This window comes from Leucopleurus acutus, assembly GCF_964270905.1.
Source record: "Leucopleurus acutus genome assembly, chromosome: 19".
NCBI classification, from domain to species: Eukaryota; Metazoa; Chordata; class Mammalia; order Artiodactyla; family Delphinidae; genus Leucopleurus; species Leucopleurus acutus.
The window spans coordinates 26,117,519-26,137,300 of NC_139161.1; the positions used below are offsets into that span (position 1 = coordinate 26,117,519).

At 41.5% G+C, this 19,782-nt stretch overlaps 1 protein-coding gene across 2 annotated transcripts in view; it reads left to right on the plus strand.

Annotated features, from left to right (window-relative positions):
- Nucleotides 1-19,782, plus strand: part of SYNRG (synergin gamma) — a gene marked incomplete at its 5' end in the record, with an annotated part of 92,850 nt that overhangs the window by 70,373 nt on the left and 2,695 nt on the right. For both annotated transcript variants that reach the window (XM_082861301.1, XM_082861302.1), the window contains 2 exons: nt 307-403; nt 4,602-4,750. In XM_082861301.1, the coding sequence (XP_082717427.1) occupies nt 307-403; nt 4,602-4,750 (246 nt within the window). The remainder of the gene's footprint in view (nt 1-306; nt 404-4,601; nt 4,751-19,782) is intronic.

Sequence of the window (19,782 nt, forward strand, 5' to 3'; positions counted from 1 at the left end):
ACTACCATGCCCTCTTCTGTCACTGTGTTTAAGACATAACAAAATGATATCATTATCTCTGCCCAAGTTAAAATAATATTTAAGCTAAAGAACCTCTATTTTTCCTCTTCCAAAAAAAATGAAGGATTGGTTCTTCAGTGTCAAAATTAAATTCTCAGATTTGTTTCAGCATAGTCCTCTATATACATCAATCAGTCATGTGTTTCCACACCTCCTGGCTCTCTGCTGGGTTTTCTACTGATAGTAAATTGATTTGTAATGACTTTTCCTGATTACATAAGGTGATGTGATGTCATTTCTTTGTAGGTCATTAAGAAGGCCAATGATACCTTAAATGGAATCAGTAGTAGTTCTGTGTGCACAGAAGTAATTCAGTCAGCTCAAGGCATGGAATACTTATTAGGTATGTGCTTTTATATTTTGCTTATCCAAAATCATGACACTTTGCAGTCTTTTCAGTTGTCCCTATGTTACATAGCTTAATCTAGATCTCTCAAGCCACATATGACTTCACTAAGTAGCGTCTGCATTTGTAGAGAAGACACTTAAGTCCCAGACAGGAACAACTATTTGACTTCGGGTCTCTTGGGCCAGGTTTCCCAGTCCTTGTTATACACAGTGTAAAATTACTGGTTTATCAAAGAGTCTGAACTAGATGAGGCATTAAAATTAAATTATTGGTTTAAAAAAGAAAATTAAATCACTGGGTCTCCAATCAATTCTTACCATGCTGTGTTGAATTCTTCCTTTCTACCTCTCACCGACATCACAGATTCCTTCACTTCCTGGCCACCTTCAGCTATCAGACATGCCAGTCCAACATGAAATCTCAATCCCCGTCCATTTCAGTGGCCCTCTCCTCCCCACGCTCAGGCTTGTCCCGTGGCCAGAGCCACATGCACTGGACCCTAGTCTTTTTCAGATCTTTACTCAAATGTTCTAAGTGAGGTCTTCCTGGCCTGTCTTACTCAAAGCCATGTCGTGTCTCCCCACCCTGGCACTTCCTGTCTCTTCCCCTGCTTGATTTTCTCCCTAGCCCTGTCACCTTTAATATCTTAAATGCTTTACTTACTGTTCTTATTATCTGTCTCCCTCCACTAGAACGAACCTCCAAGAAGGAAAGGATTTGGGTCCGCTTTGCTCACTGCTGGGTCTTCAGCACCTAGACTAGGGCCGGGCACATAATGGTCACTCGCAAATACTTGCTGCATGAGTGGCTACGAAGGGATGTGAGCTCTCCTTCCTCCTGCCACCTTGCTCTGGTTCCGCTGTCCTGCCCAGACAGGCACAGTTCTGCTGCATAAACAGATGTTCACCGGGTAATGGGGTGCCTGTCCTTCCTTCTACCAGTTTTGTAGTGTGGAAGACCATCTGAGAAGCCCCCTCACTTGGCTTAGAGTGGGCTGTGATTCCTGCCCTTCCCCTGGGGGAGGAAGGACAAGCTGTGGTGCTGTACAGAGGCTGAGCATGTACCACTGAAGACCCCCTGGGATTCTTCCAGTCCTCTCTTATAGCGGCTGGTGGAGGGGTTGGGGGTACGTCTGGCAGCTGTCCTTAGAATGTGGAGACCTTGGCACCCTCATCCTTGCTGAAAGAATTCAGCCATAATTCAGCGACCACAGGAGAAGAACCATTCTGTGTCCTGTTAAGTGTATAAAAGATACATGAAGCCACAGACTTTGTAGATCTTTGGGCATTCAGAGGAGTGAGATACTTCTTAATTACAGGCAGACCTCGGAGATATCACGGGTTTGGTTCCAGACCACCGCAATAAAGCATATATCTCAAAAAAGCATATATCTCAATAAAGCGAGTCACATGAATTTTTTGGTTTCCCAGTGCATAGAAAAATTATATTTACACTATTACTGTAGTCTGTTAAGTGTGCAATAGCATCATGTCTAAAAAAACAATGTACATACCTTAATTTAAAAATACTTTATTGCTAAAAACTGCTAACCATCATCTGAGTCTTCCATGAGTCATAATCCTTCTGCTGGTGGGGAGGCTCTTGCCTCCACGTTGATGGCTGCTCACTGATCGGGGTGGTTGCTGAAGGCTGCGGGGGGGGCCGTAAGATGACGGTGAGGTTTGCTGCACTGATAGACTCTTCCTTTCATGAACCATTTCCATATACTATAAAATGCTGTTTGAAAGCATTTTGCCCAGCAGAGAACTTCTTTTAGTGTTGGAGTCAGTCTTCTCAAAACCTGCTGTTGCTTCATCAACTAAGTTTATGTAATATCCTAGATTCTTTGTTGTCATTTTAACAGTCTTCACCAGTAGATTCTACCACAAGAAACCAGTTTCCTTTGCTCATCCATAAGAAGCAATACCTCATTGTTAAGCTTCATCATGAGATTGTAGCAATTCAGTCACATCTTCAGGCTCCCCTTCTAATTCTAATTCCCTTGCTCTTCCCACCACATCTGCAGTTACTTCCTCCACTGAAGTCTTGAACCCCTCAAAGTCACCCCTGAGGATTGGAAGCAACTTCTTCCAAATTCCTGTTAATGTTGATATTGTGACCTCTTCCCGTGAATCACACATGTTCTTAATGGCATCTAGAATGGTGAATCCTTTCCAGAAGGTTTTCAATTGACTTTGCCCAGATCCATCAGAGGAGTTACCATCTGTGGCAGCTACAGCCTCACAAAATGTATTTCCTAAAGACTGAGACTTGAAAGTTGAAATTATTCCTTGATCCATGGGCTGCAGAAAGGATGTTCTGTGTTTAGCAGGCATGAAAACATTAATCTTGTTGGGTATCTTTATCAGAGTTCTTGGGTGACCAGATGCAATGTCACTGAGCACCCATATTTTGAAAGGAATCTTTTTTTCTGAGCATTAGGCCTCAACAGTGGGCTTAAAATATTCAGTAAACCGTGTTGTAAACAGATGTGTGTCATCCAGGCTTTATTGTACCATTTATAGAGAGAGCACAGGCACAGTAGATGTAGCGTAATTCTTAATGGCCCTAGGATTTCTGGAATGGTAAATGAGCATTGGCTTCAACTTAAAGTCACCAGCTGCATTAGCTCCTACCAAGAAAGTCAGCCTGTCCTTGGAGGCTTTGAAGCCAGGCATCGACGTCTCTTCACTAGCTACGAGAGTCCTAGATGGCATCTTCCAATAGAAAGTGGTTTCATCTACACTGAAAGTCTGTCGTTTAATGTAGCCACCTTTGTTAATTATCTGAGCTAGAGCTTCCGGGTGACTTGCCGCAGCTTCTCCATCAGCACTTGCTCTTCACCTTGCACTTTAGGTTGTGCAGATGGCTTCTTTCCTTAACCTTCATGAACCAGCCTCCGATGGCTTCACACTGTTTTCTTCTGCAGCTTCCTCACCTCTCTCAGCCTCCACAGAATTGAAGAGAGTTACGGCCGTGCTCTGGATTAGGCTTTGGCTTAAGGGAATGTTGTGGCTGCTTTGATCTTCTATCCAGACCACTAAAACTTTCTCCATATCAGCAATAAGGCTGTTTTGCTTTCTTATCATTCTTATTTTCACTAGAGTAGCGCTTTTGATTTCTTTCAAGAACTTTTCCTTTGCATTCGAAAGTTGGCTAACTGTCTGGCACAAGAGGCCTAGTTTTTGGCCCATCTTGGCTTTCGACATGCCTTCCTCACTAAGCTTAATCATTTATATTTTCTGATTTGAAGTGAGAGACGTGAGACTCTTCAGTGAACACTTAGAGGCCATTGTAGGGTTATTAATTGGCCTAATTTCAATATTGTTGTGTGTCAGGGAATAGGGAGGCCTGTGGAGGAGATGGACAGGAACAGCAGGTCAGTGAGGCAGTCAGAACACATGCTTTGTGGTTTGTGGTGCCCTAAAACAACTACAATAGTAACATCAAAGATCACAGATCACCATAGCAAATATGATAATAATGGAAACGTTAGAAATATTGTGAGATTACCAAAATGTGACAGAGATGCACAGTGAGCAAATGCTGTCAGGAAAGTGGTGCTTATAGACTTGCCTGATGCACAGTTGCCACAAACCTTCAATTTGTAAAAAGCGTATATCTAGAAAGCACAGCAAAGTGAAGTGCAGTAAAGCGAGGTGTGCCTGTGTAGTGATATTGACATTCCGATTCTTTTAAACTGTTAATATTCCTATTTTCAGTGAGTTTAATGGTATTTCCCAAATTCAAACGAAGGGACTCATAAAGAAGCCAGAAAAAAAATAGCTAATACTTGGTTAATGCCTACTGTTCTCAGCCTTTTACAGTATTAACCCATTTAATCCCTTAATTCAACCATCCTTTGAGGAGGTACTACTATTATCCCAATTTTACAGATGAGGAAACTGAAGCACAGAGAGGTTATGCAACCTGCCTGAGGTTACACAGCTAGTTAAGTGGCAGAGTTGGGACTTGAATCCAAGCAGTGTACCTCTAGAGTCTGTGCTCTTACCAATGAGTTTATACTGCAGCATTAAGAGTTGGTTAGTCCCAAGGAATAGTAAGTTCATGTCTGTCCAGATACAGTCCCAGTTTCCACCTAGAATATCAGCTAGCAATAAGGCTGTTGTGTCTTGCTCAACTCTTTCTGTACACTTCCAGCACCTAACTCTGTCCTCTCTCACCCTGTCAGGTGTTGTTGAGGTGTACAGGGTAACCAAACGTGTGGAGCTGGGGATAAAAGCCACTGCAGTGTGCAGTGAGAAACTCCAGCAGTTGCTGAAGGACATCGATAAAGTATGGAATAACCTAATTGGCTTCATGTCACTCGCCACACTCACGGTAAGCCCACTAGACAATTTAGCAGTTGCTTTCCTTCTAGAAACCTAAGCTGTGAAGCCGAGCGTATGTTCCTGTGATGGCACTTACTGGAGGATGGAGGTGCCTACTGTATCAAGTTATGCTGAAGGAAGGAGACAACAGTTGTTCCATTAGTTGAATAGTACCAGGTTGGCTTCTGGATAGCTCCCAGGACCGTTGTACCTAAATAAAATGAGAGTGTAGGAAAATGTTCTCTATCTACATTCTTCTTAAGTCACATATGTATATGCATGTTTTGCAAAGCATTCGTTTGAGTTTCTCCCTTTGCATTTCTAGTTATTTCTGTCCTCATTTGTGTCCTTTTAAAAAACCGTACTATGAAAACACTAATTCAGAAATATACATGCACCCCAATGTTCATAGCAGCACTGTTTGCAATAGTGAAGACATGGAAGCAACCTAAATGTCCATCAACAGAGGAATGGATAAAGAAGATGCAATATTACTCAGCAATAAAAGAGAATGAAATTTTGCCCTTTGCAACAACATGGATGGACTTCAACGGCATTATGCTCAGTGAAATAAGTCAGACAGAGAAAGACAAATGCTGTATGATATCATTTATATGTGGAATCCAAAAAATAATACAACAAACTAGTGAATATAACAGAAAAGAAGCAGACTCGGGACTTCCCTGGTGGTGCAGTGGTTAAGACTCCACACTCCCAATGCAGGAGGCCTGGGATTTGATCCCTGGTCAGAGAACTAGATCCCACACGCATGCTGCAACTAAGGAGCCCGCCTGCCACAACTAAGACCCGGCACAACCAAATAAATATTTTTAAAAAAAGAAGAAGAAGAAGCAGACTCAGATACAGAGAACAAACTAAACTAGTGGTTACCAGTGGGGAGAGGGAAGTGGGGAGGGGCGAAGTAGGGGTAGGGGAGTAAAAGGTACAGATTACTATGTATAAAATAAATAAGCTACAAGGATATATTGTACAACATGGGTAATATATGTATAAAATAAATAAGCTACAAGGATATATTGTACAACATGGGTAATATATGTATAAAATAAATAAGCTACAAGGATATATTGTACAACATGGGTAATATAACCAATATAACCAATATAACCACTATAAATGGAGTGTAACCTTTTGAAATTGTGAATCACTGTTACATACCTGAAACTAATATTCTACATCAACTATACCTCAAAAACATTTTTTTTTAAACCTAAGTGAAACAAACAAAAGATTGTATGATACATCTTGTTGCTGTCCCGTGGTTCATTTAGCCGGTTTACTTTCTTAGGGTCTTGGATTGTTTTCATTGTTTTCCTGAATTATGAATAGTTTTACTCTGAATACCATTAAACACATGACTGTTTCCCCTTTGGGGATATAGTTTCTCCAAGTGGACTTAAGAGGTCAGAGTGCATGGCTGCACATGTACACGCATGCCTGCATATAGCTGTTGTTGCATGTGTTATATGGGTTTACAGGGAGCTTAGGGGCTAGTTGACAGTGCTATCAGCAATACATAAGTATACATTGTATTCTAGCTTTGTCAATTTCTTACGTTAACAAGTGTTTAAACAATTTCATAAAAGTGTTTTTAATTTCTTTCATTTCCTGAGGGGCTAGCCAGTGTCTCAAATGATAATTTACTATTTTTATTTCCTTTGTGTATAAACCGATCATCTATCTCTTTTGACCATTTGACCATATATTCAATGAAATATTGTATTGACCATACATATTTCATACTTGTAATAGACTTATTCACACACGTGTGTGTGCTCATAAGATTACATCAGTTATTTTTTTCCTCTTCTATTTCTTCCCCTTTTTATTTTTTTAAAATTTTTTATTATTTATTTCTTTATTTATTTTTGGCCATTTTGGATCTTCGTTGCTGTGCGTGGGCTTTCTCTAGTTGCGGCGAGCGGGGGCTACTCTTTGTTGCGGTGCACGGGCTTCTCATTGCAGTGGCTTCCCTTGTTGCTGAGCACCGGCTCTATGTGCGCAGGCTTCAGTAGTTGTGGCTCACGGGCTTCCGTAGTTGTGGCTGGCGGGCTCTAGAGTGCAGGCTCAGTAGTTGTGGCGCACGGGCTTAGTTGCTTCGCTGCATGTGGGATCTTCCTGGACCCGGGATTGAACCCATGTCCCCTGCATTGGCAGGCGGATTCTTAACCACTGCGCCACCAGGGAAGTCCTCATCCCCTTTTTAAAATATTACATGGGGCAAAACTATTTTATTTTTATATATTCATACTTATTCAGTTTGTCTGTGATAATATCCTTTATTTCACAGTTTATCTTCCTTCCACAGCTGGAATAAATACGCTGTTCCATTTTTCTTCTTCTCTTCCTTACATTTTGCCATGTGCCCCATCTGAAAGAGCAGCCAGTTCTCACTGCGCTGCACTGATGGTCAGGAGGACTCCCGGCTCTCCCAGCAACCTGTCTTCAACGGCAAGCACATCCTCTCTCCATTGTTATGTTGCTTCTGGCTTGTACTATTAAGTTCTTAAAGCATTTGAATCATTTCCCAAATCTCTTATTTTGTTTTCTTTGGCCATTTTTCAATTTATAACCTAATTATTTTTTTAAAATACTGTGTGGCCAATACAATAAGAAATGAAGTTATAAATATTTGAAGAGATAAAATTATGTTCATTGGGTGATAAGAAATACTTATAGAAAACTGAATTCAAGAGGTTAAATTTAACAAGTTTGGCAAAAATTCATAGCATTCTTTTTTTTTTTTTAAAGACTTTTTTTGATGCGGATCATTTTTAAAGTCTTTATTGAGTTTGTTACAATATTGCTTCTGTTTTATGTTTTGTTTTTTTTTGGCCACGAGGCATATGGGATCTTAGTTCCCCAACCAGGGATCAAACCTGCGCCCTCTGCATTGGTAGCACGGAGTCTTAACCACTGGACTGCCAGCGAAGCCCCCTACTGGTTCATTTTTTTATCCACTATCAATTCGTTCTGCACACCACTCTCAGATGTCTCTTTCTAAAATGCTAATCTGATTGTGTCATTTATATCCCATTTAAAATCCTGCAGTGACTCTCTGTGGTCTTCAGGGTCAAGTTTAAACTCCTTAGCTCAGTAAGTAAGGTCTTTTCCATCACTTGGGCTGCCCTGGCCTCTCTTTCTCTGTTAGACTGCTTTCCCCTCTGGACTTTGCGTCATTTGTCCCAGAATTCATTCCAAGAGGCCTTCAGTCTGCATTAGATGCCCTTCCTGTGTGTGTCCATAGCACATTCTGTCAGGGCACTTACCACGCTTCTTGATAATTGTGTTTGCTTGTTTCTTACCCACTAGCTTCTCAACTCCTTAAAAGCAGGACTGTGTCCTTTATTTATTTTTTTAATTGAAGTATAGTTGATTTTACAATATTATGTTAGTTTCAGGTGTATAGCATAATGATCTGGGTTTTTTTGTTTCTTTGCAGATTATATTCCACTATAGGTTATTACAAGATATTGAATATAGTTCCCTGTGCTATACAGTAAATCCTTGTTGCTTATCTATTTTATGTGTAGTAGTTTGTATCTGTTAGTCTCATACTCCTAATTTGTCCCTCCGCCTTCCCCCTTCCTTTTGGTGGCCATAAGTTAGTTTTCTATGTCTGTGAGTCTATTTTTTATATACATTCATTTGTATTTTTTAGATTCCACATGTAAGTGATATCCTATAGTGTATGTCCTTTTCTCCTTTGTGTTCTAACACAGTGTTTGGTGGGACTTTGTACCTTTTGTTTTATACTTTTTTGAACTTTCCAGTTTTTTTCAAGCAAGATAAGCATTTTTGTACCTCATTATTTTAATAACTGGTTTAAATATTTTTAATAAATGGATAAGGAAAATAAAGGGAAAATGAAACTAGGGAAATAAGTTAAAGCCAGGTATGAAGTGTACAGAAATATGTGCTTTTTTTTTTTTTTGGCCTTGAGGCATGCAGGATCTTAGCTCCCGATCAGGGATTGAACCCACCCTTGGCAGTGAAAGCCTAGGGTCCTAACCACTGGACCATCAGGGAATTCCCCAAAAATGTGTGCTTTAAAAGTGCTGGCATTTGCTAGTGGTGAGCTGTACAGTTGACCCTTTCTAGGCACTGATGTAAAGAAGACGTGATCAGTTCCATGATTCACTGTGTTCACAACATAAAAATAAACCCTCTACTCAGGAAGCATAATTATTCCGGTACTCAGAAAGAAACTTCTTTTGTGGGTTCTCATAAAGAGGAAACTAACATAATCTACATTATCTTCAAAAATATCCTTTCAGTAAAGAAAGCAGCAGGTTTCATTGAGTAGTTTCTTGGGAAACTTCTCCGTAGAGATTGAATGGCGCAGCTCCAAGTACAGATTAGTGGAAGTCCTTCCAGGCGGCAAAAAAATAGATGAAATGGTAAATGAGAAAAAACGTGTGGCAGCGCATAGTGACAGTGACCGCAAGTCTTTGCTCTGTAAAGAAAACATATAAATTACTGAGAACTATACCAGCTTCCAGTAAAATCGGAACAAAACCGTGAAGTGATTCATAGAGGAGGCACAGCTAAGCAGGAAACGTTAATTCAAATTAAGACGAGATCTCAGTTTTTACCTCCTAATAAACCCAGTATGGGGTTTGGTTTATTTATTTGAATGCTGATCGTGTTGATGTGGTAAAATTGGACGACTTCTTAGGGAATTTATTAGGAATTCATTGAGTAGGACATTTTTTTTTTTTTTTTTTTTTTTGCGGTACGCGGGCCTCCCACCGCTGCGGCCTCTCCCGTTGCGGAGCACAGGCTCCAGACGCGCAGGCTCAGCGGCCATGGCTTACGGGCCCAGGCACTCCGCGGCACGCGGGACCCTCCCGGACCAGGGCACGAACCCGTGTCCCCTGCATCGGCAGGCGGACTCTCAACCACTGCGCCACCAGGGAAGCCCTGATTAGGAAATTGGTACCACCCTATGGGAAAGGTGTCTGGCAACACGCTTTCCCCTCCACCTGTGAACTCGTTGAGAACAAGGACCAAGACCACATTTTGTTCATTTTCTGTCTGGCCAGGCACTGTGTAAATACCCGGTAAGTGCTAAATGAATGAAAGGACTTGAAAACATTCAGAGCAGTTGACTTGGTAATTCCACTTCTCGGAAAACTGCCTAAGGCAAGAGTTCTACATACAGACTCACAAAAAGAAGCAAGTTAAATGCACAAGTTGTTCTCTGTAAAAGTGAAAAATTGAAAATAACCTAAAAGTCCAAATCTGGAGAATTAGTTGTGTGACTCTTCATACTAGGATGTTAGGCCGCCATTTTTTAAAGAAGCATAAAGTTTGAAATAACACAGAACTATTACTACAGGGCTAGAAGGAAATACGCCAGAATAGAGATAGGGTTGTGTTTGGGTGATAAAACCCTGGTGTTTTAAAAAAATACTTCTAAACTCCAGCTGCGCATGAAGTTGGTTGGCTGGTAATGTCCGTGGCGTGCCTGTGAGGCTGTGGGATGGAGACGGACACGTTACCAGGCGTGTCCCCTTTGCATCGTTAGCATCGCAGTTCATCAGAGCCTCTCGGTCTCACAGAGGTCTCACCTTTAGGAGAAAATCTAGAGATTCTCTCACCTTTAGGAATCTAGAGATCAGTGTGGGTCTGGGCCTCTCCTAATTCACCCACCTTCTGCTCCTAACCCTGTGCCGATATGACCACATGAAGCCTAAATATCGGCATCATCATTAGCCAACTTTTCCTGGTGATTACTGCGTGCTAGACCCTATTCATAACTCTTTACATAGACATAATTAATACAACAGTCTTGAGGGTAGATACTGTTATTCTCCTCCTTTCTTACAGATGAAGAAACTCAGGCACAGAGATATTGGTGAGACCTGGACTCAGTCTGAAAGTCCTGAGTCTACTTTTTCAACCACTGTATTCTGCTGCCTCCTTGAAATGGGCAAGTTGGATGGGTAAAAGCAGAAAGGCCAAAGCCTTTTGGGGAAGAGTGGATTATTATTTAGCATCAAGGTTAAAGAGATGAAACACCAGGAGTCTATCTTGGCAGCAACTTGCTATAAACAGTCAAGTTCTTTTCTGTACACTTTTTCCCCTGTTCATATCCCAGGATTATAGAGTAGCTTAAAAGAGTCCCCCTTGCCACTTAGATTTTAAGTTTCTTTGTTCTGGTGACAGGCAGTTTCTTCTTGTAATTAACATTTTGAAAACTAGACTTCTAGACAAACCCGTCTCTTCTGGTGCTATTAGAAAAAGATGGCTGTGGGAATTCCCTGGTGGTCCAGTGGTTAGGACTCGACGCTTTCACTGCCGAGGGCCCAGGTTCAATCCCTGATCGGGGAACTAAGGTGTCACAAGCTGCCCAGCAGGGCCAGAAAAAAAAGAAAAAGATGACTGTGGTTGCAAAGCATCTTTCTTTGTCGTGAACTCTTTAAAGAAAAGGTATCACAAAAGACCAAGTGTGTTAACCAGGTTCATTATGTATTAGTCCTTTTCAGTTTGGAGCAAAGGATATTTGGGGAGGATCTTGGCCTGGATTACTGCTTTAAGGGAGCTGCTGTCAGTGGGTGAGATGGAAGTCAGTTTCATCCTGGTACATCTTGCTCATGAGAAAGGCTTGCCTTCTCGACTCTGCCCCTCCAGACCTTTCTTTTCTTTTTTCTTTTTCTGTAAAATATATATACAGTAAAATGCAAAAATCTTAGTTATACCACTCATTGTTTTTTACATACGCATACCTCATATAACCCATACCCCTATCAAGATACAGAATAGCCCATCATCCCAGAAGCTTTCCTTGTGCTCCTCTGTTGTCATCACCCCACTCAGAGATAAGTCATGTTCTGGTTTTTTACACTAAGGATTAGTTTTGTTCAGACCTTTTTAAAGAAGCCATAGAATTTGGTTTTGTGATTTCAAAGGAAGCCTGTTGGGTTTGGTCACACATCTAACTTAGGAGTGTTGCCCTCTCACTTACGGTGGTTCTAAATCCCTCCACATGGCAAAATAGGAGGTAAGTGGGAAGAGTGGACAGGTATTCTTGCCCTCTCCTTCAAACTCCCATTAGGAACATCCATTTCTAGCATCCATGTCTAGATGCTAGAGTGATTTTTACCTGACAGTTTTTAGGCACCAGGGAAGGGTAGGTATCTGCCGCTAGACAACACAGGAATGCATTGCACGTTGTACGTGACCACCACTGAGTATTTGTTTCTCCAATTACCCATGCTATTCCAGTTATAGTTGCTTTTTTCACCAGGTTAGCTGTGACAGAAAAATAATCATTCTTTACTCAGGTATTTTTCCTGATTATACCATGGCATTTCCTCTTGATAACTATTATGTCCTCGGTCTATAAAACTTACTTGAACTGGGCTTCCCTGGTGGCGCAGTGGTTGGGAGTCTGCCTGCCGATGCAGGGGACTTGGGTTCGTGCCCGGTCCGGGAAGATCCTACATGCCGCGGAGCAGCTGGACCCGTGAGCCATGGCAGCTGAGCCTGCGCGTCCAGAGCCTGTGCTCCGCAACGGGAGAGGCCACAACAGTGAGAGGCCCGCGTACTGCAAAAAAAAAAAAAAAAAAGACTTGTTTCTTCCCACAAAGACTCCATGAAACTATTCCCGTCAAAAGGAGGCTGCATTAATTTTCTCCAGTGAAAAGGTTCCAGGATGCAGCTTGGGATAAGGAAAGCAGAGTACACAGTCTTAACCTCCAAATTGTGGCTCCTTAATATTTCTTTAGGCTGGACGTGATACTAGCAAAGTTACATTTCCCTTTCCCTTTCATGCTCCCTTTATCCATGGACTAAAACTCCCTCTTGTGGCAAAAGCCTGTCTCCTCTGGGCACAGGTTGAAGGAACTTTTTTCTCAAGAGATAAAAAGCCCCTATTTTAGTGAGATGAGTGAATTGTTATCTTAAAGTTTTGTCTCATGCTTGTGGATTGAATTGAAGTTCAGTAGCTTGGTAACCAAGACTTAGTCCTGGAAAACAATACTAATCCGTTTTTGCCACATAAAATCTACAAGAAGAGACAGGACTGTTATTCTCCTGACCTGTGGTCAACTGAAAATCACCCTGGCTCTGTGATTCCACTACTACCCTCAGTATAATAAAATTCTTCTGTACTTCCTTTTGATGTAAAATAAGCAGTGAATTTCAGAGTACTTACTTCCCATTGCTGTGGCATGTCAGGAGAACAGTTTTTTTGTTTTGTTTGTTTATTTATTTATTTATTTTTGGCTGCGTTGGGTCTTCATTGCTGCACGCAGGCTTTCTCTAGTTGCAGCGAACGGGGGCTACTCCTTGTTGCGGTGTGCGGGCTTCTCATTGCAGTGGCTTCTCTCGTTGCGGAGCACGGGCTCTAGGCGCGTGGGCTTCAGTAGTTGTGGCATGAGGGCTCAGTAGTTGCGGCTCACGGGCTCTAGAGTGCAGGCTCAGTAGTTGTGGCGCACGGGCTTAGTTGCTCCGCGGCACTTGGGATCTTCCCAGACCAGGGCTCAAACCCGTGTCCCCTGCATTGGCAGGCGGACTCTTAACCACTGCACCACCCGGGAAGCCCCAGAACAGTTTGTTTGTTTTAGTAATGACAGCATTTTTGTCATCTTGCCAGTTTGCACAGTGTTTTAGAGACAGAATCTTAATCATTTCTCTGCACGGCTATCTTCAGTTGGCAGAAGGTGGATTTGGTAGACAGAATAACACCTCCCCACCCCCCTAAAATGTCCACGTCCTAATCCCTAGAACCTGTGAATGTTTCACCTTATGTGGTAAAAGGGACTTTGCAGATGTGATTAAGTTAAGGGTCTTTGGATGGGAAACTTATCCTGGATTATCTGGGTGGGCCCAGAGGCATGACAAGGATCCTTGTAAGAGGATGGCAGGAGAATAAGAATGAGAAAAAGCAATGTGACAGTCGAAGCAGAGAGAGAGATTGGCAGATCCTACACTATTGCTTTTGAAGATGGAACCGTGATCCACAGAGTGTGCAGGCAGTCTCTAGAAACTAGAAAAGGCAAAGAGATTCTCCCCTAGAGCTTGGATAAGGAGGAATACAGTGTTGCCAACCCACTTTAGACTTCTGACCCCCAGAAGTGGAAGAGAATAAATTTATGTTGTTTTAAGGCACTAAATTTATGCTAATTTGTTATAGTAGCAGTAGGAAAAATGACCAGAAAAAAAAAAAACCATTGTAACCAAGAATGGTTGCATTGTAACCAAAATCAAAGGTGTGGAATTGCTTGTGGAACCTGTGTCTAGATCACTCTTTGTATCAGTCAAGTTAAGTTCTGCAGCGGTAACAAGCAACACCTCCCAGCTCCAGTTCTTAGCAATGTGAAACAACAGAGCTTTATTCCTAGCTCCTGTTCCACCTCAAGTTGGAGGGACTCTATGCCATGTCCTCCTTACTCCGGGATCTGGGTTGATAGAACCAACACCGAGTGGAACATAGTTGGTCACTATGGGAGTATCAAGGGAACATGACAAATAGCACATTGGTCTTGCTTCCTTCCAGAAGTGACCATATTACTTGTACTCACAGTCTGTTAACATCATGGCAAGTTACACGACTGTGCCTAATTTAGAGGACAGGGAAGGCCCATGCTACATTTGTCCGGAAGAAGGAGAATAAGTCTACTGGTAACACTAAAATACTACCAAACTCTTCTTCCTTAATAATGATTTTCTTGGATACCATTTTAGTAGTTTATTACTGGCTAAAGATTCAGGATTATATATCCCAGTCTGACTCTGGGACTTGTCAGTGTATGCAGGTCATGTCTAATACAGCTGGGTTTTTAATCTTTACTAAATGCATGACATACTTGCCAGTTAAAGTAGGTGGTACGCAATTTAAGGTGCCTGTGGAGGGCATTACCTCCTTATAGAATTAGGGCATTTGATGGTGTCACACTGTGTACTACAATAATTTCCCTGCTAATAGATGTGTATTTATAAAGGTTAATTTTATCATTTGAAAGATTAATTTGACTACAGGGTAATTTATGCAGAGCCATATGATTTTCACTGGAGATGACCTTTTCATTGGCTTCTTTTATTCCTTTGGTAAACAGGTATTAAAAGGGCTTTTATTAACTTGGATTTGATTTCAAGATTCAGAGTTTCCCCGGGTTCTAATTATTTCACAATTAGTCCTCATTCAGTAACATGATAAATGTCTATAATGTAGATTATAGACATACCACTATGTTTTTAACCTCTTCAAAAAGCTTGTTAGATTTTGTCAAAGTGAATAATTGTGATGATCATTTAGAGTATTTTATCCTTTCCAGAGCCCTTTTTATGTATCTGTGAGGGTCCTAACACCAACTGAAGGAGGAAGGGAGGGAGGGCAAGTGAAATTGTTACTGTTTTACAAAGGACAGAATTGGACAGCAGACAGATGATAATTCCACCTGCTTCTAGGTTTGACCAAATTGGCCATGATTACACTAAAAAACAAATTATCCTCTGGCTTGGCTAAGGCCATGTAGGTTCACACAGTTGAAACTTCCACCTCCCTTTTTCTTCTTTGAGAACTGTGTATCCTTCCTTCCTTAAGGGTAATCCAAATGGATTCAGCTCAGGTTAGTTTAAGAGAGGTTTATGGAACCTAGCACATGGTTTGCTATTTCAAATTAGAAATGGATGGGGAGGGACTTCCCTGGTGGTCCAGCGGCTGAGACTCCACGCTCCCAATATAGGGGGCCCGGGTTCGATCCCTGGTGAGGGAACTATATCGCATATGCATGCTGCAACTAAGAGTTCGCATGCCGCAACAACGATCCTGAGCGCCACAACTAAGACCCAACGCAGCCAAATAAATAAATAAATATTTTTAAAAGATACTTATTTCATATTAAAAAGAAATGGTTGGAGAAATATCATATATAATCTACACATTTTTCTAGGGAGAAGGCTTTTTTTTCTGGGGAAGAAGAATACAGTTTTGCAAATACAAAGACAGTATAGTAACTTCTCAGTGGTTCAGCCTAAAGTAACTATAGAACATGTAGCTGTTATTTTATTGTCCAATTTGCCATCATCCTGGTCACCTCAGTATTCATGAGGAAAAACCAGCCAACATGCCAGGCTCCCAGATCCTTGACTCTCTGGACTACAAGCCCCTTGTCTCTGTTTCACCTAAGCCACGCACTTGCATGATCACACTGGACGGTGTTATCACATCACACTGCAGAGCCTGGGCAATCTTAAACTCAGACATCTTTCTGAGCCCAACTTGGTAACTCTAGAACTTTCTCACACTTGACTTGCTCTGCTCTTGTTTTTGGTTCTCAAGACAGGACAATGGACCCTTTTACTTTGTTCCTATCGACTCCCTTCCATCTTCACTTCCTTTCCCACCTGCTTTGTCCTTAGTGTTTGAGGTTATTGATGTCTGTCATAGGACAACCAGCTGTCCCGGTTTGCTCAGAACCGAGGGGTGTCCTCAGAGCTAAAATGGCAACAGTCTGGCACAGACCAGGAAGTTGGTCACCCTAGTCCATTGTATCCATGTGTGGAAATACTATATGACGGTGCTGCGTGCATCTCTTCCCAACCCCATGTTCAGTGACATCACACTGGTAGCTAGAAATCGACCATAGGGGGAGCATTTATACCATGGAAATCAGCAAATGCTTCAAATCGGGGCTTGACTTGTTTTGTTGATTGTCTAGACTTAAGGTGATAGAGAAAATGTTAATAATGTAGATTAAACTTAAAAGTATGCTGTGTCTGTAGCCATTATGTCGTGAGTAGAACCAAAAGTTGAGGAAAGATTGTCCAGTATTCAGGAACTATTATCTGATTCAGCGAAGAAGTCACTCATATATTTGACAGACAAGTGAAGTTCTGAAGTAGGTCTGAGTCATTTCAGTCTAGCCCTAGTCCTTCACATGAAAACATCAGCCTTCGCCTCAGAACTAACAGTCTTTCAGGAAAGCAAGCAAAGGTTGTTGATCTAAGAGTTGGGCAAAAATCCAAGAAAGCATTTTGTGAGAACAAGATACTATGTGGAATCTACAGTAAAGATGATGGTATATTTTATTATTTGTAAATGGTGTGCTACACATTCTTTATATCAGTAAAATTTATAATCAGCTTACATACGTGTGTGGGTTTATGTGTATGTATGTATTTATATGCGTGCACACATATGTCTTCCTCTTTGGAAAGTCAGTTCTTAATAGTCGGGGAAGGGAGCAGTTTTGCCCCAAATTAGCCAGGGATCCTACATGCAGAGGACAGGTCTTACAGGTCTTTTAAGCTCGTCTTACAATTATCCAGCTTAAAATGTCAATGGTGCCAAGTTTGAGAAACTCTGCTCTAGAGCATATGTAAGAAAAATAAATTAGTTCATGTATACCTAACTTTTACACATTAAGAATCCAAAATCTGGGCTTCCCTGGTGGCGCAGTGGTTGAGAGTCCGCCTGACGATGCAGGGGACACGGGTTCATGCCCCGATCTGGGAAGATCCTACATGCCACGGAGTGGCTGGGCCCGTGAGCCATGGTCGCTGAGCCTGCGCGTCCGGAGCCTGTGCTCCGCAACGGGAGAGGCCCGCATACAACAAAAAAAAAAAAAAAAAAAGAATCCAAAATCTTTTTTTCTTAATTGTTTTAACTGAAGTATAATTGATTTACAATGTTGTGTTAATTTCTGCTGTACAGCAAAGTGATTCAGTTATACATAACATACATTCCTTTTTTAACATTCTTTTCCATTATGGTTTATCACAGGATATTGAATATAGTTCCCTGTGCTATACAGTAGGACCTTGTTGTTTATCCATTCTGTATGTAGTAGTTTGTATCTGCTAACCCCAAACTCCCAGTCCATCCCTCCCCCAACCCCTGCCCCCTGTGCAGCCACCAGTCTGTTCTCTATGTCTGTGATTCTGTTTTTGTTTCATAGATAGGTTCATTTGTGTCATATTTTAGATTCCACATAGAAGTGATATCATATGGTATTTGTCTTTCTCTTTCTGGCTTAATTCACTTAGTATGATAATCTCTAGTTCCATCCATGTTGCTGCAAAGGGCATTATTTCGTTCTTTTTTATAGCTGAGTACTATTCCATTGTATATATGTGCCACATCTTTACCCATTCATCTGTTGATGGACATTTAGGTTGTTTCCATGTCTTGGCTATTGTAAATAGTGCTGCTGTGAACATAGGGGTGCGTGTATATCTTTTTGAATTATAGTTTTGTCTGAATATATGCCCAGGAATGCGATTGCTGGATCCTATGGTAATTCTATTTTTAGTTTTCTGAGGAACCTCCATACTGTTTTCCATAGTGACTGCACCAACTTATATTCCCACCAACAGTGCAGGAGGGTTCCCTTTTCTCCACACCCTCTCCAGCATTTGTTACTTGTAGACTTTTTAATGATGGCCATTCTGACCGGTGTGAGGTGGTACCTCATTGTAGTTTTCATTTGCATTTCTCTAATAATTAGTGATGTTGAGCATCTTTTCATGTGCCTATTGGCCATCTGTATTTCTTCTTTGAAGAAATGTCTATTTAGGTCCTCTGCCCATTTTTCGATTGGGTTGTTTTTTTGCTATTGAGTTATATGAGCTGTTTGTATATTTTGGAAATTAAGCCCACGTCGGTTGCATCATTTGCAAATGTTTTCTACCATTCTGGTTTTTTGCTTTGTTTTTCTGCTTTTCTGTGGTTGTTTTTGTCTCGTTTTATTATTCAAGTGTTTTTCGTAGTTGAGGAATAACATATATACAATGAAATGCACAGATCTTAAATGCATAATTGGACCAGTTTTGACAAATGCACACAACCATGTGGCACACACCCCATCGGTATATGGAGTGTTTTCATCACCCCCTAAAGTTCCCTTTTGCCCCTTCCCAGTCAATCCCCTGATCTGACTCCAAAAACAGCCAGTGATCCATTTTCTGTAGATTTCCATCACCATAGATTTGCCTGTTCTAGAACTTAATATAAATGAATTATGTAGTGTATATATTCTTGTGTCAGCTTCTTTTACATAGCATGTTGTAAAAAGTCATCTGTGTTGTGTGTATCAGTTTGATCCCTTTTATCACCGAGTAATATTCCAATGTATTAATATACTATGTTTTTTGAATCCATCTTCTTGTTTAAAGATGCATGCTCTTTCCAGTTTTGGCTAATATGAATAGAGCTATGAACACTTCTTGTATAAGACTTTTGTTAACATGTTTTCATTTCTCTTAGATAAAAATATCTAGAAATTGCAAGCTCATATAATAGATGTGCATTTTAACTTTTAAGAAATTAACAGCTTTCAATCATTGGGCTTTTCATCATTGGGTGACACGCTCCCTATTTCATAGATTTTTTGGTAAGGAATAAATTAAATAATGTATGTAAAGAGCCTAGTGTACGGCTTAGCACAGGTAAAGACTTGACCTGTGAGCTGTTAATATATTCATTCTCCCTAGCCGATAACATCCAGATCGCTCGTTCTTGAGTGCTAGGCCTGTATACCCATCTGCCTGCTCATATAGCATCAGAACTCAGCTGTCCCACAGGCAGCTTCGACTCGGCTTGTACCAAATTGAACTCTTCTCCCCAGTCTCCATCCCCAAACTGGTTCTCCTCTCACGTGCCCCGTTAGGGTGAATCCTTTCAGTTGCCCAGTCCCCTCCCCTCCTCGCACATCTAACAGATCCGCCAGGCCTGTTGATTCTTCGGCCTTAATAGCTCTTCATGTGTCCATTTCTCTCCATTCCGCACTGTTGCTCCCTCAGTTCTGACCTTCAGGACCCGTCTCCCGGTTCGCTACTGCAGCCTTGTAACAGAGGCCCAGACCCCCAGTTCAGTGCGTGCCTGCATTGCAACCAGAGGGTTCTGTCCAGAGTACAAACCTGATCCTTTCATAATCTAGTTACAACCCTTAGGGCTTCCCAGGACAGAGTCTCAACCCCTCATATTCCTTTCAAGGCCTTCGTGCTCCAGTTTCATCTCCTCCCTCCTGCTGTAAGCTTGGCTCCCACTCCCTAGATTTCTTCTCATACCTG